Below are 19,994 nucleotides of genomic sequence, written 5' to 3'. Positions count from 1 at the left end.
TCAAGGGCTCTACTCTCTCTCTCTCTCATTGGGGCGTTTGCATATTTAGGGACCTGCCGCCAGCGCGCTCCCTGAGCTCAGAACGCCCCGCCTCAGAGCATGATTTGCATACAGGGGAGAGAGCCCCGCCCCCTGCGCTCTCTCCCCGCTGATAGGGTCCCGCCAAATAGCCTTATTTGCATGGACCGCCCCGCCCCGCTCCGCCCCCCGGGGCAACCTTCCGGCTCACCGATCCGCCTCCGGAGGATGATTTGCATGACCAGCCCCGCCCCTCCCCGCTGATAGGCCCGACGCCCTCATTGGCATAAAGAGGCGCTTGGACGGTACCAAGTGGTGCCTGCGGGTGGGGGGACGCAGGGAATGGGCTGTCCCGTTACCAGGGTGACCGCGCTGTAAACACAGCGGGAGCGAGCGAGAGAGACGGAGGGGTCGGTGCAAGAGGTCAGGGGCGGGTCAGGGTGGGGTCAGAGGTCAGGTGAGGGGCGGTTAGGGGTCAGAGTGGGGTCAGAGGGCAGGGTGGGGGCGATTAGGGGTCAGAGGTCAGGTGAGGGGCGGTTAGGGGTCAGAGTGGGGTCAGAGGTCAGGTGAGGGGCGGTTGGGGTCAGAGTGGGGTCAGAGGTCAGGGTGAGGGGCGGTTAGGGGTCAGGGTGGGGTCAGAGTGGGGTCAGAGGTCAGGTGAGGGGCGGTTAGGGGTGAGAGTGGGGTCAGAGGGCAGGGTGGGGGCAATTAGGGGTCAGAGTGGGGTCAGAGGTCAGGGTGAGGGGCGGTTAGGGGTCAGGGTGGGGTCAGAGTGGGGTCAGAGGTCAGGTGAGGGGCGGTTAGGGGTCAGAGTGGGGTCAGAGGTCAGGGTGAGGGGCGGTTAGGGGTCAGAGGTCAGGGTGAGGGGCGGTTAGGGGTCAGGGTGGGGTCAGAGGGCTGGGTGAAGGGCCAGTTTAAAGGGCACCGCAAGGGCGTTAGGTATTAATCTGATCAGGGTGTGTGGGGTCAGAGGGTAAAGGTCAGGGGTCAGGTGAGACAAATATAAGCGATTGATCCCCTTCCTGCCAGCGTAGAAAGGTTCCCCGATGCCCGGCCCCCTCCCCTCTACCCCAGCCCCCACTGGCCAGCCCGGAGGCCTGGGTTCCCTCCCGGCTCTGGGGCAGTGGGGGCTGGGGTTAGAGGGGAGGGGGCCGGGAGCCACAGCACCTTGGTTCTGACTTTCCTGCCTCCCCCGCAGAGGCAACAATGCACAAGGTGGACCTGCCGCTGGAGAGCAGGGAAGCGGCCGCCATCGAGGCACGGCGGGAGCGAGAAAAGCAGCGGCAGAGCCGCATATTCAATGCGCGCCACCGTACTATGGGGGTGAGCCCCGCGGGGACCTGCTGTGCCAACGGGGGGGGCAGCATGGGGAGAGGGGCCGGGTCTGCGCGGAGGGACCCATGGTCTCCATCAGCTGTTGTGTCCCTGTTAAGTTCAGGCAGCCCCAGCAAGGGGGGGGGGCACCATCTGCTATGCGGAGACTCAGGCAGACCTGGGTTCTGTCCCGGCCCTGGGTGGCGAATGGGGTCCAGTGCTTGCAGCTGGGGCTGGAAGCCAGGACTTCTGGGTTCTTTGCCCAGCTCAGGGAGGGTCTATGCCTCCCTGTAGCTCTCCCCTGCCCTTCCCCCCCAGGTGGACGTAGAAGCCCTGAAGAGTCAAGCAGAGGAGCGGAAGCGGAACGAGGAAAAGGAGAAGCGCCGGGATGAGAGCTATGGTGAGAGCTCTGGCCAGCCCGGCCTTGCCCTGTGATCTAATTGAATGTGGATAAATGTAAAGTAATGCACATTGGGAAAAATAACCCCAACTATACGTACAGTATGATGGGGGCTAATTTAGCTTCAGCTAATCAGGAAAGAGATCTTGGAGTCATCGTGGATAGTTCTCTGAAGACGTCCACACAGTGTGCAGCGGCAGTCAAAAAAGCAAAGAGGATGTTAGGAATTATTAAAAAAGGGATGGAGAATAAGACGGAGAATATCTTATTGCCCTTGTATAAATCTATGGTACGCCCACATCTGGAATACTGCGTGCAGATGTGGTCTCCTCATCTCAAAAAAGATCTACTGGCATTAGAAAAGGTTCAGAGAAGGGCAACTAAAATGCTGAGGGGTTTGGAACGGGTCCCATATGAGGAGAGATTAAAGAGGCCGGGACTTTTCTGCTTGGAACGAGGAGACAGACGGGGGATACGATCGAGGTCTATAAAATCATGAGTGGGGTGGAGAAAGTGAGTAAGGAAAAGCTATTTACTTGTTCCCATAATATAAGAACTAGGGGGCACCAAATGAAATTAATGGGCAGCAGGTTTTAAACAAATAAAAGGAAGTTTTCTTCACACAGCGCATAGTCCATCTGCGGAACTCCTCGCCTGAGGAGATTGTGAAGGGTTTAAAAGAGAACTAGATACATTCATGGAGGTTAAGTCCATCAATGGCTGTTAGCCAGGCTGGGTAAGGAATGGTGCCCTGGCCTCTGTGTGCCAGAGGGTGGAGATGGATGGCAGGGGACAGATCGCTTGATCCGTGCCTGTTCGGTTCACTCTGCCGGCAGTGGCCAATGCCAGGTGTCCCAGAGGTGACACTGGGCTGGATGGACCTTTGCTCTGACCCAGTCTGGCCGTTCTCATGTTCTTATCTCCTGGGGAGATGCCCCTGAACCCCGGCATCACAGAGCAACGGGGGCTGGGGAGAGGCCTGTGAGATGCCAGAAGAGCTGAGTCCTGTCTCTGACCAAGATGAGGGCTGAGTTGGGAGGCGAGCCCAGCCAGTCCAGTCCAGTCTGTCCAGCAGAGGGCGCTGCAGGGGCGGGGCAGGAGCACAGGCTGGGGTGGGGACAAGGGATCTGATGTACTTTCCCCAGACGCCGAGCGGGTGCTGTGCGACCGGGTGGCCCAGATGCTGGAGGTGGAGGAGCAACAGCAGAGCCGGCGCCTTCGCCAGGCCCTGCAGGAGTTCTGGGAGCGGGAGCAGCCCGCCCACACCCGGCGGGAGTGGGACCTGAACAACCCCAAGGGACTGCGGCAGGACCAGCCCGCCCGCGTGAGCGACTCCGACCCACGCTGCGGCCCCGCCAGCCTGCAGCGCTTCGCCGGCGAGGACCTGGCCCTCCCCACCCGGCGCCGGCTGCAGCAGGAGCAGCAGCGCCGCAGCCTGGAGGAGCAGCGCGCTGAGCGCCACCAAACACTGGCTGATGGCAAGTATGCAGGTGAGAGCCCACGCCCGGGGCTCGTGGTCAGAGCAAGGGGTCGGGGAGGCTGGGCTCTGCGGGGGAGGAGTGGAGGTTGGCGGGGGCGCTCGGAGGCCTGGGCTCTCCGAATGACCCACAGGACCCTCTGCGCCCTCCTGGCAGACACGCTGGAGGACAAGAAGCGGATGGAGCTGGATCTGCGGGCACAGCAGTTGGCCCTGCTGGAGGAGGAGTGCCGGCGTGCCAAGGATCTCGCCACAGCCAACTACAACCAGGCCCAGGTAACCAGGGTGGGGACTATGGGCCTGGCCTTGCTTATCCAAGGCTGGTGGCACCTCCGCCCTTCCCAGAGGATTATGGGCTACCGGGTCTCCCCTGCTTCTCTGCCTGGCTGAGACACCAGGGCAAGTCCGCTCCAAGGTGTGGGGTCCCCAGCCCGGGGCTGCGTGCCATGTCTCCTCTCTCCCCAGGCGGCAGAGGTGGCAGAGCAGCGCCGGCTGGCCTGCCAGCAGGAACAAGATGACAACCAAGCCGAGATCCACAACCACGTGACGGGGCAGCTGCTGACAGAGGACCCAGCTGTGGCCGAGAGCCCCCTAGGGCCCCACCGGGTCCTCACCGACCGCTGGAAGGGCATGAGCCCTCAGCAAGTGCAGGCCGTGTGGAAGACCCAGGAGGAGCAACGCCAGGAGAACCAGGTCTCCGGAGGAAGGGGGGATGGAGCCCAGCAGCAGGGGACAGGGTGGAATGGAGGCCCAGAGGCCACGTTGGCTCCCAGCAGCAGGCGCGTGATCAGGGATGGAGGGGGCAGTACAGGGCGGAAGAGATCGGAGGGGAGATGTCCTGGTAGGGAGGGAAGTGCATGGTGTAGATAGCACAGGAAGGGCGATATGGGGGGGAGGAGAACTGTCAGCGAGGCACGGTGCGGGTACCACCCGCCGGAGGGTGGCGGCGAGGTATGGTGTGGCTAGCGCACACTGGAGAGTATGGAGGGGTAGCACCAGCCGAAGGGTATGGGGGAGGGTGCTGGCGAGGTATGGTGCGGGTACGGGGGAGGGTGGCACGCCGGGGGTGGTGGCGAGGGGCGGGTATGGGGGAGGGTGGCACGCCAGGGGTGGCGGCGAGAGTCAGGGCGGGTACGGGGAGGGTGGCACGCCGGCGGTGGCGGCGAGGGGCGGGGCGGGTCCCGGGGAGGGTGGCACGCCGGGGGTGGCGGCGAGGGGCGGGGCGGGTCCTGGGGAGGGTGGCACGCCGGGGGTGGCGGCGAGGGGCGGGGCGGGTACGGGGGAGGGTGGCACGCCGGGGGTGGCGGCGAGGGGCGGGGCGGGTACGGGGAGGGTGGCACACCGCGGGTGGCGGCAAGGGGCGGGGCGGGTACGGGGAGGGTGGCACGCCGGGGGTGGCGGCGAGGGGCGGGGCGGGTAGCACAGGCCAGGGGGCATTGGGGGGGCAGTGCCGTACAGTTTGGGCAGTAGAGAGGCCGGGTGGCGCGGGGGTGCAGAGCGGGGAAATCAGGGAGCATCGTTGCCCCGGGGCCTGTCTTGACCCCCCAGCGGCTGCGGGAGCGGGCCCGGCAGCGGGAGGACGAGTGGGAGGCGCAGCGGCAGCTGGCAGCTCGGGCCGGCCTGGCGCTGGAGGAGGAGGAGCGGCTCTGCCGGCAGCAGCTGAGGAAGGGCCTGGACGCCTACAACCAGCAGCTGGCGCAGGAGCAGAGGGCTCAGTGAGTGCCCCCGCGGGGGGGGGCAGAGGGCTCAGCGAGTGCCCCCGCGGGGGGGGGCAGAGGGCTTAGCGAGTGCCCCTGCGGGGGGGGGCGGGAGCAGAGGGCTCAGTGAGTGCCCCCGCGGGGGGGGCGGGAGCAGAGGGCTCAGCGAATGCCCCTGCGGGGGGGGGGCGGGAGCAGAGGGCTCAGTGAGTGCCCCTGCGGGGGGGGGGCGGGAGCAGAGGGCTCAGCGAATGCCCCTGCGGGGGGGGGGGCGGGAGCAGAGGGCTCAGTGAGTGCCCCCGCGGGGGGGGCGGGAGCAGAGGGCTCAGCGAGTACCCCCGCGGGGGGGGGAGCAGAGGGCTCAGTGAGTGCCCCCGCGGGGGGGGGCGGGAGCAGAGGGCTCAGTGAGTGCCCCCGCGGGGGGGGGGAGCAGAGGGCTCAGCGAGTGCCCCTGCGGGGGGGGGAGCAGAGGGCTCAGCGAGTGCCCCTGCGGGGGGGGGCGGGAGCAGAGGGGGCAGCGAGTGCCCCCGCGGGGGGGGCGGGAGCAGAGGGGGCAGCGAGTGCCCCCGCGGGGGGGGGGGGGCCCAGCAGCTGGCAGGTCTGGGAGCAGGAAGGGGCGGGATCAAAGGGGTGTGGCCACAGAGGTCGAGGTGGGGGTGGAAGGGCAGGCCTGGGAGATAGGGAAGCTAGAGGGGCAGGGCTAGAAGGTGCAAGAACTGGAGGAGGCGGGGCCAGGAGGTAGAGGGGCGGGGCTAGGCAGGCCCAGGGGCGTGGCTAAAGCCAAGCCTTTGCCTTGCAGCCAGCAGTACCTGCAGCAGGACGTGTACAGCAACGCGCCCACGGCCCAGTACCACCTGCAGTTCAATACCAGCAGCCGCTAGGCCCCGCCCCTCATGCCCTGACCACACCCCTCGGCTAAGCCCAGCCCCCTATCTTGCCAGCACACCCACCCCTATGACACTCTGTGCCTCCCCCCAGGGACAGCCTCCCAAGCCCCACCCCCTGGCCAGGAGGCTGCCATCACCCTGCACTGGCCGGACCCACACCACAGCCCCCACCCCCAGGATACTCCCTGCCACTGGGGCCTTTCTGCTGCTAGGCCACCCCCCTCCCTGCTCAGGACACCCCCTGTTGCCTCAGCGCCACCAGCATCCCCAATAAAGGCTGCTGCCCCACAGCCCCTGCCCCTGTGGTCTGTAGGGCAGGGAGGGCAGCGGGGCCTGTGGGTACAGCAGGGCCGGCGGGTTCTCGGCCCGGCTCCAGGGCAGGGGTCGAGCACAAAGAATCGTTTATTGAAAGGCCCAGAGGCCCACGGCAGGAATCACAACGGCCTGGCGCTGCCCCCACGCCCTGATTGTGGGGGGCAAGTCACAGCCGAGTCCATGATTAGAGTCCAGAGAGCTGGCGGGGGCGTCCCTCGGCTCAGGGCTGCATGCGGATGGCCCCGTCCAGGCGGACCACCTCCCCGTTCAGCATGGGGTTCTCCACGATGCACTGCACCAGGTGGGCGTACTCCGCGGGCCGGCCCAGGCGGCTGGGGAAGGGGACCTGGCGCGCCAGGAACGTCTGCACCTTCTCAGGCAGCCCTGCCAGCAGGGGGGTGGCAAACAGCCCTGGGGGAGGCAAACAGCGAGGGGGGCTGACGCCCTGCCCACGGCCCCTCTGCCCCCCAGCCCTGCCGGTGCCCCCCAGCGCCCCTCGCCCCCGAGCCGCAGCCGCCCCCCCCAGCCCTGCCGGTGCCCCCCAGCGCCCCTCGCCCCCGAGCCGCAGCCGCCCCCCCCCAGCCCTGCCGGCACCCCGAGCCGCAGCCACCCCCCCAGCCCTGCCGGTGCCCCCCAGCGCCCCTCACCCCCGACCCACAGCCACCCCCCCCAAGCCCTGCCGGCGCCCCTCGCCCCCGACCCTCAGCTGCCCCCCCCCAGCCCTGCCAGCGCCCCGACCCTCAGCCGCCCCCCCCAGCCCTGCCGGCGCCCCTCGCCCCCGAGCCGCAGCCGCCCCCCCCAGCCCTGCCGGCACCCCGAGCCGCAGCCACCCCCCCAGCCCTGCCGGTGCCCCCCAGCGCCCCTCACCCCCGACCCACAGCCACCCCCCCCAAGCCCTGCCGGCGCCCCTCGCCCCCGACCCTCAGCTGCCCCCCCCCAGCCCTGCCGGCGCCCCGACCCTCAGCCGCCCCCCCCAGCCCTGCCGGCGCCCCTCGCCCCCCGAGCCGCAGCCGCCCCCCCCAGCCCTGCCGGCGCCCCTCGCCCCCGAGCCGCAGCCGCCCCCCCCAGCCCTGCCGGCGCCCCTCGCCCCCGACCCGCAGCCCCTGTGCTCCCACCTCATGACAAGATGGATACTGGGATTGGTACCTGGGGCAATTGTGACGACACGGATCCCCATGGGGGCCAGATCTCTGGCAATGGGCAGGGTCATGCCCACGATGCCCCCTTTCGAGGCCGAGTATGCAGCCTGACCCACCTAAACCACAAGCAGGGCATCAGCTGGGGCACAGGGCCAGGGCGAGCACCCCTGCCCAGCCCCCGCCCCGTGTAGCGTGACGCTTCCCGGGGCTCACCTGGCCCTCGAAAGCCGCCACGCTGGCCGTGTTGACAATCACTCCCCTGTGCCCGTCGGCGTCGGGGCTGTTCCTGCCCATCTCGCCCGCGCTCAGTCGGATCACGTTAAAGGTGCCGGCGATATTGACCTGCCGGCCAGGGGAACAGCTGAAACCAAGGGGCCCACCCAGTCCTGGCTCCACCCCTCCCCCTCAAGATCAGGGAACCCTGTGGGCCCCCTCGCCCCCGTGGCGCTGGTGGGGCATCAGGAGACTCTGGGGGAGGGTCCGGATCCACCACTCACATTGATGACCCGCTGGAAATCCTCCAGGCTGTGGGGCGCGTCCTTCTTGCTGTTGTAGGTCTTGATGGCCACGGCAATCCCGGCGCAGTTCACGGCCACGTCCAAGCGCCCGAACTTCTCCCGCGCCAGGGCCAGGGCCCCCTTCACATCCGCCTCGGACGTCACCTGAGCCGCCGGCCAGGGAGGAGGTTAACGAGGGTCACCTCCCCGCCAGCCCCCCCTCCCATCCCCGGGGGGGAACCCAGGAGCCCTGCTTCCCATCCCCCCCACCCCTCCGTCAGAACCGGGGAGGGAACCCAGGAGCCCTGCTTCCCACCCCCCCACCCCTCCGTCAGAACCGGGGAGGGAACCCAGGAGCCCTGCTTCCCATCCCCCCCAACCCCCCAGTCAGAACCGGGGAGGGAACCCAGGAGCCCTGCTTCCCATCCCCCCCCAACCCCCCGTCAGAACCGGGGAGGGAACCCAGGAGCCCTGCTTCCCATCCCCCCCACCCCTCCGTCAGAACCGGGGAGGGAACCCAGGAGCCCTGCTTCCCATCCCCCCCACCCCTCCGTCAGAACCGGGGAGGGAACCCAGGAGCCCTGCTTCCCATCCCCCCCACCCCTCCGTCAGAACCAGGGAGGGAACCCAGGAGCCCTGCTTCCCATCCCCCCCCACCCCTCCGTCAGAACCGGGGAGGGAACCCAGGAGCCCTGCTTCCCATCGCCCCCACCCCTCCGTCAGAACCGGGGAGGGAACCCAGGAGCCCTGCTTCCCATCCCCCCCACCCCTCCGTCAGAACCAGGGAGGGAACCCAGGAGCCCTGCTTCCCATCGCCCCCACCCCTCCGTCAGAACCGGGGAGGGAACCCAGGAGCCCTGCTTCCCACCCCCCCACCCCTCCGTCAGAACCGGGGAGGGAACCCAGGAGCCCTGCTTCCCATCCCCCCCCCACCCCCCCGTCAGAACCGGGGAGGGAACCCAGGAGCCCTGCTTCCCATCCCCCCCACCCCTCCGTCAGAACCGGGGAGGGAACCCGGGAGCCCTGCTTCCCATCCCCCCCCAACCCCCCGTCAGAACCGGGGAGGGAACCCAGGAGCCCTGCTTCCCATCCCCCCCCACCCCTCTGTCAGAACCGGGGAGGGAACCCAGGAGCCCTGCTTCCCATCCCCCCCACCCCTCCGTCAGAACCAGGGAGGGAACCCAGGAGCCCTGCTTCCCATCCCCCCCACCCCTCCGTCAGAACCAGGGAGGGAACCCAGGAGCCCTGCTTCCCATCGCCCCCACCCCTCCGTCAGAACCGGGGAGGGAACCCAGGAGCCCTGCTTCCCATCCCCCCCACCCCTCCGTCAGAACTGGGGAGGGAACCCAGGAGCCCTGCTTCCCATCCCCCCCACCCCTCCGTCAGAACCGGGGAGGGAACCCAGGAGCCCTGCTTCCCATCCCCCCCAACCCTCCGTCAGAACCGGGGAGGGAACCCAGGAGCCCTGCTTCCCATCCCCCCCACCCCTCTGTCAGAACCAGGGAGGGAACCCAGGAGCCCTGCTTCCCATCCCCCCCCAACCCCCCCGTCAGAACCGGGGAGGGAACCCAGGAGCCCTGCTTCCCATCCCCCCCCAACCCCCCGTCAGAACCGGGGAGGGAACCCAGGAGCCCTGCTTCCCATCCCCCCCCAACCCCCCCGTCAGAACCGGGGAGGGAACCCAGGAGCCCTGCTTCCCATCCCCCCCACCCCTCCGTCAGAACCGGGGAGGGAACCCAGGAGCCCTGCTTCCCATCCCCCCCCACCCCTCCGTCAGAACCGGGGAGGGAACCCAGGAGCCCTGCTTCCCATCCCCCCCACCCCTCCGTCAGAACCGGGGAGGGAACCCAGGAGCCCTGCTTCCCATCCCCCCCACCCCTCCGTCAGAACCGGGGAGGGAACCCAGGAGCCCTGCTTCCCACCCCCCCACCCCTCCGTCAGAACCGGGGAGGGAACCCAGGAGCCCTGCTTCCCATCCCCCCCACCCCTCCGTCAGAACCGGGGAGAGAACCCAGGAGCCCTGCTTCCCATCCCCCCCACCCCTCCGTCAGAACCGGGGAGGGAACCCAGGAGCCCTGCTTCCCATCCCCCCCCCACCCCTCCGTCAGAACCGGGGAGGGAACCCAGGAGCCCTGCTTCCCATCGCCCCCCACCCCTCCGTCAGAACCGGGGAGGGAACCCAGGAGCCCTGCTTCCCATCCCCCCCCCACCCCTCCGTCAGAACCGGGGAGAGAACCCAGGAGCCCTGCTTCCCATCCCCCCCAACCCCCCGTCAGAACCAGGGAGGGAACCCAGGAGCCCTGCTTCCCATCCCCCCCAACCCCCCCGTCAGAACCGGGGAGGGAACCCAGGAGCCCTGCTTCCCATCCCCCCCACCCCTCCGTCAGAACCGGGGAGGGAACCCGGGAGCCCTGCTTCCCATCCCCCCCCAACCCCCCCGTCAGAACCGGGGAGGGAACCCAGGAGCCCTGCTTCCCATCCCCCCCACCCCTCCGTCAGAACCGGGGAGGGAACCCAGGAGCCCTGCTTCCCATCCCCCCCACCCCTCCGTCAGAACCGGGGAGGGAACCCAGGAGCCCTGCTTCCCATCCCCCCCCAACCCCCCCGTCAGAACCGGGGAGGGAACCCAGGAGCCCTGCTTCCCATCCCCCCCACCCCTCCGTCAGAACCGGGGAGGGAACCCAGGAGCCCTGCTTCCCATCCCCCCCACCCCTCCGTCAGAACCGGGGAGGGAACCCGGGAGCCCTGCTTCCCATCCCCCCCCAACCCCCCCGTCAGAACCGGGGAGGGAACCCAGGAGCCCTGCTTCCCATCCCCCCCACCCCTCCGTCAGAACCGGGGAGGGAACCCAGGAGCCCTGCTTCCCATCCCCCCCACCCCTCCGTCAGAACCGGGGAGGGAACCCAGGAGCCCTGCTTCCCATCCCCCCCCAACCCCCCCGTCAGAACCGGGGAGGAGCCCAGGAGCCCTGCTTCCCATCCCCCCCCACCCCCCCAGTCAGAACCGGGGAGGGAACCCAGGAGCCCTGCTTCCCATCCCCCCCCAACCCCCCCGTCAGAACCGGGGAGGGAACCCAGGAGCCCTGCTTCCCATCCCCCCCCAACCCCCCCGTCAGAACCGGGGAGGGAACCCGGGAGCCCTGCTTCCCATCCCCCCCAACCCCCCCCGTCAGAACCGGGGAGGGAACCCGGGAGCCCTGCTTCCCATCCCCCCCCCCCAACCCTGCAGTCAGAACCGGGGAGGGAACCCAGGAGCCCTGCTTCCCATCCCCCCCCCAACCCCCCAGTCAGAACCGGGGAGGGAACCCAGGAGCCCTGCTTCCCATCCCCCCCCAATCCCCCCGTCAGAACCGGGGAGGGGCCCGGGCCCTACGTCAGCAGGAGCGAAGACGCATCGTTCCCCCAGCGCCTGGGCCACGCTCTGCCCGTTCGACGTGGGCAGGTCCACGATCAGCGCGCTGGCTCCCTGCTGCACCAGTCGCTCGGCTGTGGCCCGACCCAGGCCGGAGGCCCCACCGGTGACCAGGCCAACCATCCCCTGGAGGCAAAAGTGGGGGGGGGGGTGAGTGCACCGGACCCGTACATAGTAGAGACGTAAAATGCTTTGAAACACCTAAGCGAGTAACGGGCACAAGCCCGGTGGTTCCACGTCCCCAGGGGCCGCCGGGCCAGCCTGTAACTTGCAGGGGGGACAGACCCCCAGGGACAGGGGCTGCTCCTCCAGTGGGCCCCACGGGAGCTGCTCCAGCCCCTAGCGGTTTGCCATTGACGTCCCTCGGAAACACACCCATAGCTTTGATGGGCTCTCCCAGACACACCCTTTCTTTCTCTGATCATAATGGTCTTTTCCAGATCCCCCCATCTCAAGTGCATAATGGTCTGTCTATGCACCCCTCTCTTGCTCTGACCATAATGGTCTCTCCCACACAGACCCTCTCAAATGCATAATGGTCTGTCCTTACTCCCCCTCCTTGCCTGTGTATAATGGTCTCACTGACACACCCCTCCCAGTGTGCACTTTGGTCTCTCCCTATCCCCCTCATCAGTACAGAATGCTCTCTGACCACTTGCCCTCCCCCCAGGAATGCAATGGTCTTTCCCTACAGCCTCCTCCTGCTAGCTGCATAAAATGGTCGCTCCCCACCCTGCCTCCTCTTGGTGTCAAGGTGTCCCCCTCTTCCCAGACCCATCATGGTACAGTCCAGCATGGCTCTGCACAGCCCCTATGTGTTCAAAGGTCTCTCCTACCAGACACCCCCCCATTCTATTCTATATAAAAGACTCGCCCAATCACCACCCCTTTGTTTGATGCCCCCCACGTTGTGTAGAATGGTCTTTGCCTCCCACGTGGGTACAAGATCTCCAGCCACTATTGGTAGAGGACAACATGGGGTGAAAATGGTTTTGTCCCATCCCATTCTGCACAATGCCCCCCCGCCGCCGCGTACAATGGTCTCTCCCGCCGCCATGCGCGCAGCGACCTCCAGCCTTCCCCAGCTGTGCGGGTCATCCAGCATGAGCTCACCCGCCCTGTCATGCCTCCCCCTGCATTGGAGCCAATGGTCTCACCCCGCGCCCCCTCCTTACGCCACATGGCCCCGCCCGGCTCCCGTAGCTGTCCCTGCTAGTTACCTTCAGGCTCCTTAACGCCGCCGCCATCTTGCTCGCCCTCCACGCCCCGCCCCTTTGCACAGGAGCCGGCCAATCAGAGGCAAGGCCACTCTTAAAGGGGAGGCCGACCCTATTTAATAATCAAAGGCTACTCATCCCCGGATGGGCGGGGCCCTTAAAGGGGAAGGCGCAGGGAGACCTTAAAGGGAACGAGGGGGAAAAATTGAACAAGAGATTAAGGGGCAGCCCGGGGGGGCAGCGGGGTCTAGTGGGTGGGGGGGTTCCTGGATGCCCGGGGGGGGCAGCGGGGTCTAGTGGGTGGGGGGGTTCCTGGATGCCCGGGGGGGCAGCGGGGTCTAGTGGGTGGGGGGGTTCCTGGATGCCCGGGGGGGCAGCGGGGTCTAGTGGGTGGGGGGGTTCCTGGATGCCCAGGGGGGGCAGCGGGGTCTAGTGGGTGGGGGGGTTCCTGGATGCCCTGGGGGGGCAGCGGGGTCTAGTGGGTGGGGGGGTTCCTGGATGCCCTGGGGGGGCAGCGGGGTCTAGTGGGTGGGGGGTTCCTGGATGCCCTGGGGGGGCAGCGGGGTCTAGGGGGTGGGGGGTTCCTGGATGCCCGGGGGGGCAGCGGGGTCTAGTGGGTGGGGGGTTCCTGGATGCCCGGGGGGGCAGCGGGGTCTAGTGGGTGGAGGGGTTCCTGGATGCCCTGGGGAGGTAGCGGGGGTCTAGTGGGTGGGGGGGGTTCCTGGATGCCCGGGGGGGCAGCGGGGGTCTAGTGGGTGGGGGGGGGGTTCCTGGATGCCCGGGGGGGGCAGCGGGGTCTAGTGGGTGGAGGGGTTCCTGGATGCCCTGGGGGGGTTGCGGGGGTCTAGTGGGTGGGGGGGGTTCCTGGATGCCCTGGGGGGGAGCAGCGGGGGTCTAGTGGGTGGGGGGTTTCCTGGATGCCCTGGGGGGGAGCAGCGGGGGGGTCTAGTGGGTGGGGGGGTTCCTGGATGCCTGGGGGGGCAGTGGGGGGGTCTAGTGGGTGGGGGGGTTCCTGGATGCCCTGGGGGGGAGCAGCGGGGGGTCTAGTGGGTGGGGTGGGTTCCTGGATGCCCTGGGGGGGAGCAGCGGGGTCTAGTGGGTGGGGGGGGTTCCTGGATGCCCTGGGGGGGAGCAGCGGGGAGGTCCAGTGGGTGGGGGGGTTCCTGGATGCCCTGGGGGGGAGCAGCGGGGGGTCTAGGAGGTGGGGGGGGGTTCCTGGATGCCCTGGGGGGAAGCAGCAGGGGGTCTAGTGGGTGGGGGGGTTCTTGGATGCCCTGGGGGGGGAGCAGCGGGGGGTCCAGTGGGTGGGGGGGGTTCCTGGATGCCCTGGGGGGGAGCAGCGGGGGGTCTAGGAGGTGGGGGGGGTTACTGGATGCCCTGGGGGGGAGCAGCAGGGTCTAGTGGGTGGGGGGGTTCCTGGATGCCCGGGGAGGGAGTAGCGGGGGGGGTCTAGTGGGTGGGGGGTTCCTGGATGCCCGGGGGGCAGCAGGGACTAGTGTGGGGTGAGAAGCCCAGTGCCCCCCTTCATCACACACCACATGGACACGGGTTTATTTACAACTTTTATCCCGCCTTGATTTACAAAGTGCCCACAGGCAAGGAGTTGTGAAGCCCTGGCAGCCATCTTGGAAGCTGGCATGGGGGGCACCCTGCCAGGGCTCATGCTGAGGCCCCACATTCAACAAGACCCCCCCCCCCGCAGAGCACGGTTTTGGCCCTGGCCCCCAGCTGAGGCATGAAGCCGCAGGCTTCCCTAGCCCGCTATCTCCCTCTCCCATGGGGCAGGGGCTGCCTCCCTTTCAATACTGCCACTAAAACCACCAGCTCGGCCCACTGCTCCAGAAAGGGCAGGTTCTGGGCTCACCCCCACAGGGCAGGCACCGGACTTGATCTAGAGCCCAGGCCCGGTGCTCCAGAAAGGGCAGGTTCTGGGCTCACCCCCACAGGGCAGGCACCGGACTTGATCTAGAGCCCAGGCCCGGTGCTCCAAAGGCCATGGACTGAAAATGACTAACTAGAACCAAGCCCCCTCTCTGCTGTAACACCCCTCCCCCCCAGCACACTGCACCTGGGCCTAGTGTAAACCAGCTCCAGGGCCCACATCCACTTTGCCTCTAGAGCCCGTTTGTCTCCAAAACCCCCCTGACACGGTCACTCCAGAGTCGCTCTGGACCGTTTAAACCCCACGCTAGAAGGATTTAAAAACCGCCATGATCTAGAACTCTCTAGAACAGGCCGGCTTCACTCTAGAACCCGCTTTGAGGCTTCCCTGCGAACCCAAAGCCTCGTGTGCTCTAGAACCCATCGAATGCTCTAGAATACTGCGGCTTTCTGTACCGCCCATTAAAAACCCATTGACGGATCCATCCTTTCTGCTCCACAACCCAGCTTTCGGCTCAGCCTAGAACTCGCTTCTCATTCCAGTGGGAGCCTGGTTCTAAAGCCCAACTGGCCACAATCAAGGTCTTGCTGCATCTGCTCCAGAACCCACTGGAGCCAGCCAGTGTTGTTCTAGCATCAGGCCCGGCCATGGCGACCTGTTTCCCAGGGCCGAACTCCAGCAAGGTCCAGCCACGTCCCAGAGAGGCCACGCCCCCATCCCCTGGCCCACAGAAGGGGCAGAATGGGGCTCAGTCGTCTTCGGTGCCCCCCACGTAGTGGCAGACGGCATCGTAGTCCAGCGCCAGGACATCCTCATCCTCACTGCGCTGCAGCTGCACCAGCGCCCGGCTCCGCTGCTGGTCACGCTGCAGGATCCGACCCACCTGGGAGACAGGAAGCTCCAGTGAGTCCGGCATGGGTGGGGTGGAAGAAACCCTTTCAGCCCCCCCCAACATCTCCATATGTTCTCCCCCCGCCGCGGGGCCTTCCACTACCCACCCCACGTATTCTCCCCCCATCAATATCCCCCAGCTGCCCCCACAGTCCCTGCTGGGGTGGGGGACCCTCACCCTGCCGGCGTGCTCCCCCAGCACCACCATCACCCAGTCTGCAGCGCCCCTGGGGATGACCGTCTCCAGCATGACCTCCCGGATGCCTGGGGGTGGGAAGAGGCGCATCAGTGCCTTACATATATGATCCCTGCCCTGCCCCCCCGAACAACACACCCCAGACGGCCCCCCCAACACGCCCCAAATCACTGTGGCCACCTCTCCTCCAACCCAACCCCCTTACCTATGGGAGTCAGCCCCTCCCCGGAGCTACCCCTCCCCTCGTACAGCAACGGGGCTCACACCACCCCATGGATCCCCTCTGCCCCCAACACAAGCTGGCTTCTCTGGCATCCCCCCCAAATCTAGGGCTCCCTGCGCCCCCTCCCGTCACATGCCCCCATATCATCTCCTAACACCTCCCTCAGGGAACCAAGCCCCTTCTGCAAACCCATCCCTCATGGGCTCTCCCCCAAACGGGAGCAGGCCCCCCTCCCTCACACATGCCCCCCAGGCCCTAGAGGATTGGGGAGAGGAGTGCTCCTCCCTCCAACTTACCATCCAAGACCCGCCCCTCCTCTGTCCGGCAGACACAAGTATCCGGGCTCATCACGTCCTCGATCAGCATCTGAGGAGAGAGGAGGGTGTGAGAGCCCCCACTCTGGGGAGGCCCCCGCCCCTTGCCCCACCCCTTCCTCCATCCACTGGAGCCCCAAGTGCCTGCCCTCCCCCCGCCATCCCCCAGAGCCCTCTCTTGCCAGTCCCCCTCCACCAAAGGAGCCCCAGCCGCCCACGGGTGGGGAATGGGGTAGGGGCCAGCCCTGGGCGGGGCGGTACCTTGGTGTTGTAGTATTTGCCCCCCTTGTAGAGCTTGTCCACGAAGCGAACCCGCAGGTCTCGCCGCAGCCAGTGGGGGGTGCGGGAGGACGATAAGCTGCTGCCTTTGCTCTGCTTCCCAGCCTGGGGGGCGCTGAGGAGAACAGGCAGTCAGGAGCAGTGCTGGGGGGGGCACCGTGCTGCGAGAAGCGGGGGGGGGGGGGGGGGGCTGGGGGCACCGTGCTTGGCGAAGGGGCACAGTGTTTCATCAAAGGCACTTGAGTTGCACTGGCACCAGGGTGTCCGGGCCACACGCCAGCTTGGGGAATCCTCCTCTGGGCCGTGAGACAGCACCCACCTCAGAGGTGGCCGCATTCCATGTGGCTGTTCCCCACCTGCCCTGCCCCAGAGGCGGCTGCATCTCGGCACCAAGCAAGCCGTGCCCAGGCAGTGTTCTACGTGGCTGTTCCCCACCTGCCCTGCCCCAGAGGCGGCTGCATCTCGGCACCAAGCAAGCCGTGCCCAGGCAGTGTTCTATGTGGCTGTTCCCCACCTGCCCTGCCCCAGAGGCGGCTGCATCTCGGCACCAAGCAAGCCGTGCCCAGGCAGTGTTCTATGTGGCTGTTCCCCACCTGCCCTGCCCCAGAGGTGGCTGCATCTCGGCACCAAGCAAGCCGTGCCCAGGCAGCATTATCCGTGGCTGTTCCCCACCGTCCCAGGTCTCTACCTCTCCGAGGCTGCCTGTTTCCGTTTTCTGTCCTTCTTTTCCCCTGTGTCCTGGGGGACCGTGGTGGCCAGAGCCTCAGTAGGCTCATTTCTCTGCTTTTCCTCTTTTTCCTTCTGGGCTTGGCTTAAGCGGCCTGTGAAGGGGATTGGAGAGAAAAGGGGAGTGAGGAGGGGACGGGGGAGGCGGGCGGCGGGGGGGGTGTGGCTGGGAGCAGTCATGTGACTCACTCAGATCCTTGGCTAGCTTCTCGTACTCCTTCTGGGTCACGGGCCGCAGGACGTGCTGACTGATGGTGACCGTTTTATCCCCGATGGCCAGTTTCACCATCACCCGGGCGTTATCGGGGTCTACGCCCTCGATCTGGGGACAGGGAGAGAAAAGAGAACGAGGGGTGAGCCTTCTGCTTCCAGGGGGCATCGGCTCCCACCCGGCCCCAGGGCAGGGACAGGCTGGCTCGGGGGCCAAGGAATGGGGGGGCACTCACCTTCCCATAGAGGTCTCTGTGGGGCCCAGCCATGATCAGCACAGCGCCCCCTGCCACCAGCCCCAGCGGCTCCTCCTCGCCCGGCTTGGGGGGCTGAGGGCGGCCAGCCGGCTGCAGGTCCTGGATGGCCGAGCGGTCAGCTCCCAGCCCCAGCCCCTTGGGGCGCAGCTGGCACTCCAGCGGCTTCACGTCCCTAAAGGGGGGAAGGGTTATTTGGGGACCCGCCTCTGAAAGCATATCACCCCCCCAGCTGCTGAGCTAGGACTCCTTCCCCCATCACCCTCCTCCAACCTACCAGCCCCTACAGTAACCTGGTCCACAGCCTTTCCAAAATCTCCCTGCCCCGCCCCCCATCCCTCTGCCCCCCAGGTCACTCACTGCTTGAAGGTGCGTCCGATGCCCTCGCCCGCTTTCCAGCCCATGCCCCGCAGCATGGCAACGCCATAGGCCTCCACCGGCACCACCTCATAATCCGCCTCCGTCGACTGCAGGGCAAGAAGGGCAGGAGAGTCGTTAACCTGCGGAACCACCCGCCACAGGCATTGGGACACGTAGCTCGGAGCCGCAAGAGGGGGCTGGCGCTGGGGCTCCAGGGGAAGCCGTGGGCTCGTCGGAGGGCTCTTACCGATTCCGGCCGCAGGCTCACGTCCACCCGGTCCCCATCCTCGTACCCCTCGGGGACGCGGTTCTGCATGAGCAGGGGGATGGCCAGCTTGGGGTCGGCCTTGGAGCCACTCTCCCACCGCTCCTGGGACTGCCGGCTCTCTGCAAAGCACAGGCACCGTCAGGAGCCGGACGCCGGGGTCCCCGCTCAGGGGGCGGGAACTAGTGTGTGCGGGGGGGGGACTCCTGGGGTCCCTGCCTCGCTCACCCTCGATCAGCTCCCTCACGGCCTGGGACTCCACCCCATCATCGGCCGGCGGGTCTGGGGCCCCCACGGGGGGCGTCGCCGGCTTCTTCCATTGGTTGCGCTGGATCAGGGGGATGACGAGCGGCTTGGAGGGCGGGACTGGCCGGAGGCTGAGAGCCAGAGAGAAACCATCCCGTTGCCGTGGGATACCCAGAGTGCACCACTCCCATTCCCCCCCCCTCCGCTACCCTGGCTCCGCCCACTGCCCCATCCCAAGGGCCTGCCCCACAGAGGCCCCACCCACTACCCTGAGCCTCTTCCTTCTCACCCACTGGATACAGACCCTGCCTCACACCAATCACCCATGGCCCCTCCCCAGGACACGCCCCCTCCAGCCCATATAGCCCCTCCCCGGACACGCCCCCTCCAACCCATGTAGCCCCTCCCCCGGACACGCCCCCTCCAGCCCATATAGCCCCTCCCCGGACACGCCCCCTCCAACCCATGTAGCCCCTCCCCCGGACACGCCCCCTCCAGCCCATATAGCCCCTCCCCCGGACACGCCCCCTCCAGCCCTATAGTCCCTCCCCCGGACACGCCCCCTCCAGCCCTATAGTCCCTCCCCCGGACACGCCCCCTCCAGCCCTATAGTCCCTCCCCCAGACACGCCCTCTCCAGCCCACATGGCCCCTCCCCCAGGCACCTGGTCGATCTTGCTCACGTGCGCAGGCCGAGCAGCCCCGCCCCCCCGGGGGGCGCTGACTCCCGCGCATGCGCACTGCTCTCACCTGCGCAGCTCGCTCCCCTCCACGGCGCTGATGAAATCGGGCTCCGGGTCGGCCCCGCCCTCCCCCGCGAGCCGCCTGCGCGCGACCGTGCGCGTGAATCCGAACGAGACCGGCCGCGGGGCCGGGGGGCCGCCGTCCGACGCCATCTTGCCGCCGCGCGCCGCGCAAGGCTTCACGGGAGTTGTAGTCACCGCCGCGCGCAAGGCCTCGCGGGAGCTGTAGTTCCAAGCTGGCCCGCCGGGCCTCATGGGGGTTATAGACCCGCCCCCACGCGTAGCATCATGGGGGATGTAGTGCGGGGCGGGGCTGCCCCCCCCACTCCCCTCCCCCACCCTCTGCCCCCACCCCGAGATCCCCCCACCGGGGAATTTTCTGCGTCCTTAAAACCCCCAAATCGTCTGGTTGCTGCCGCAGGGGAGCAGCCCCCCAGGCCCAGCAGCTGCCGTGACGTTCGGACGGGGGGGGTCGCTCCGTGCAGCGAGCATCTCTAAACGCAGCGCACAGCCAACCTGGGGAACTCCCTGCCGCAGGAGGGGTCACAAAGAGCTGGAGACATCCGGGCAGGGTGGGTCCATGGATGGCTGCAGGCCAGGCCGGGCGGGAGGGTGCCCCTGGCCTGTTTCTCCAAGGCTGGGAACAGGGGCTGCAGGGGAGGGATCACGGGACGGTTCCCAGTTGTGAGCCCTCCCTCTGGGGCCCCTGGCGCTGGCCGCTGTCGGCCGACAGGACACTGGGCTGGAGGGACCTTTGCTCTGACCCCGTCTGGCCGGTCTCCTGTTGATATTTGGGGGGGTCCTGAATCAGCCCCCTCCTCTTGGGGGTGGGAGATTAGTGACTCCTGGCACCCTGTGACCCCATGCCAGCTCCAGTGACTTTCAAGCTTGATGCTGAACAGATGTGCTTTGGTTAAGGCCTCTAACCCCCTCCCCCGAGCTAGGGAGAGAACCCAGGAGTCCTGGTTCCCAGCCCACCCTGCTCCTTAGCCCTGTACCTTGTGTGGCCTGGGGAAGAGCCGGGTTTCTACCAG

General features: G+C 67.4%; 3 protein-coding genes across 6 annotated transcripts; 1 reads left to right on the top strand and 2 right to left on the bottom strand.

Moving 5' to 3' along the window:
• Positions 1-327: 327 nt before the first annotated feature.
• On the top strand, positions 328-6,083 carry LOC102463067 (RIB43A-like with coiled-coils protein 1). 2 transcript variants are annotated; one of them, XM_075915957.1, is made up of 8 exons: positions 328-441; positions 1,217-1,341; positions 1,651-1,732; positions 2,878-3,222; positions 3,367-3,485; positions 3,675-3,902; positions 4,758-4,924; positions 5,706-6,083. In XM_075915957.1, exons 2-8 carry the CDS (start codon positions 1,225-1,227, stop codon positions 5,785-5,787), a joined length of 1,140 nt encoding a protein of 379 aa, XP_075772072.1. In that variant the 5' UTR covers positions 328-441; positions 1,217-1,224; the 3' UTR covers positions 5,788-6,083. The 2 variants fall into 2 exon arrangements, with proteins under 2 accessions (XP_075772072.1, XP_075772074.1); XM_075915959.1 differs by having other exon boundaries at positions 421-441; positions 1,214-1,341.
• A 94-nt stretch (positions 6,084-6,177) lies between these two features.
• HSD17B10 (hydroxysteroid 17-beta dehydrogenase 10) lies at positions 6,178-12,477 on the bottom strand. 3 transcript variants are annotated; one of them, XM_075915961.1, is made up of 6 exons: positions 12,376-12,477; positions 11,117-11,281; positions 7,745-7,909; positions 7,461-7,589; positions 7,255-7,363; positions 6,178-6,519 (listed from the first exon to the last, which is right to left on the bottom strand). In XM_075915961.1, the coding sequence occupies exons 1-6, from the start codon at positions 12,400-12,402 to the stop codon at positions 6,329-6,331; spliced, it is 786 nt and encodes a 261-aa protein (XP_075772076.1). In that variant the 5' UTR covers positions 12,403-12,477; the 3' UTR covers positions 6,178-6,328. The 3 variants fall into 3 exon arrangements, with proteins under 3 accessions (XP_075772076.1, XP_075772075.1, XP_075772077.1); XM_075915960.1 differs by lacking the exon at positions 12,376-12,477 and adding an exon at positions 12,192-12,227; XM_075915962.1 differs by lacking the exons at positions 7,461-7,589; positions 12,376-12,477 and adding an exon at positions 12,192-12,227.
• Positions 12,478-14,584: 2,107 nt separating this feature from the next.
• On the bottom strand, positions 14,585-19,186 carry GPKOW (G-patch domain and KOW motifs). The gene is made up of 11 exons (XM_075915967.1): positions 18,968-19,186; positions 18,201-18,349; positions 17,955-18,094; positions 17,708-17,814; positions 17,330-17,522; positions 17,073-17,205; positions 16,846-16,978; positions 16,140-16,272; positions 15,861-15,930; positions 15,324-15,409; positions 14,585-15,137 (listed from the first exon to the last, which is right to left on the bottom strand). The coding sequence occupies exons 1-11, from the start codon at positions 19,111-19,113 to the stop codon at positions 15,003-15,005; spliced, it is 1,425 nt and encodes a 474-aa protein (XP_075772082.1). The 5' UTR covers positions 19,114-19,186; the 3' UTR covers positions 14,585-15,002.
• Between the last annotated feature and the right edge of the window lie 808 nt (positions 19,187-19,994).

The sequence above is a fragment of the Pelodiscus sinensis genome, unplaced genomic scaffold, assembly GCF_049634645.1.
Source record: "Pelodiscus sinensis isolate JC-2024 unplaced genomic scaffold, ASM4963464v1 ctg187, whole genome shotgun sequence".
NCBI classification, from domain to species: domain Eukaryota; kingdom Metazoa; phylum Chordata; order Testudines; family Trionychidae; genus Pelodiscus; species Pelodiscus sinensis.
Note: the sequence above shows the minus strand (reverse complement) of the source record. Positions and strands in the feature narration are given on the sequence as shown.

What these genes read in the sequence shown, in the direction of transcription:
- LOC102463067 (XM_075915957.1), top strand. Translation starts at nt 1,225, where the DNA reads ATGCACAAGGTGGACCTGCCGCTGGAGAGCAGGGAAGCGGCCGCCATC. An exon ending in CCAACTACAACCAGGCCCAG is followed by an intron (nt 3,486 to 3,674) that starts GTAACCAGGGTG and finishes CTCTCTCCCCAG; the next exon opens with GCGGCAGAGGTGGCAGAGCA. An exon ending in AGCAACGCCAGGAGAACCAG is followed by an intron (nt 3,903 to 4,757) that starts GTCTCCGGAGGA and finishes TTGACCCCCCAG; the next exon opens with CGGCTGCGGGAGCGGGCCCG.
- HSD17B10 (XM_075915961.1), bottom strand. Translation starts at nt 12,402, where the DNA reads ATGGCGGCGGCGTTAAGGAGCCTGAAG. An exon ending in CGGCGTTAAGGAGCCTGAAG is followed by an intron (nt 11,282 to 12,375) that starts GTAACTAGCAGG and finishes TTTTGCCTCCAG; the next exon opens with GGGATGGTTGGCCTGGTCAC. An exon ending in ATTTCCAGCGGGTCATCAAT is followed by an intron (nt 7,590 to 7,744) that starts GTGAGTGGTGGA and finishes CCTGGCCGGCAG; the next exon opens with GTCAATATCGCCGGCACCTT.
- GPKOW (XM_075915967.1), bottom strand. Translation starts at nt 19,113, where the DNA reads ATGGCGTCGGACGGCGGCCCCCCGGCCCCGCGGCCGGTCTCGTTCGGA. An exon ending in ATCGGACGCACCTTCAAGCA is followed by an intron (nt 17,523 to 17,707) that starts GTGAGTGACCTG and finishes TCCCCCCTTTAG; the next exon opens with GGACGTGAAGCCGCTGGAGT. An exon ending in GAAGCTAGCCAAGGATCTGA is followed by an intron (nt 16,979 to 17,072) that starts GTGAGTCACATG and finishes TCCCCTTCACAG; the next exon opens with GCCGCTTAAGCCAAGCCCAG.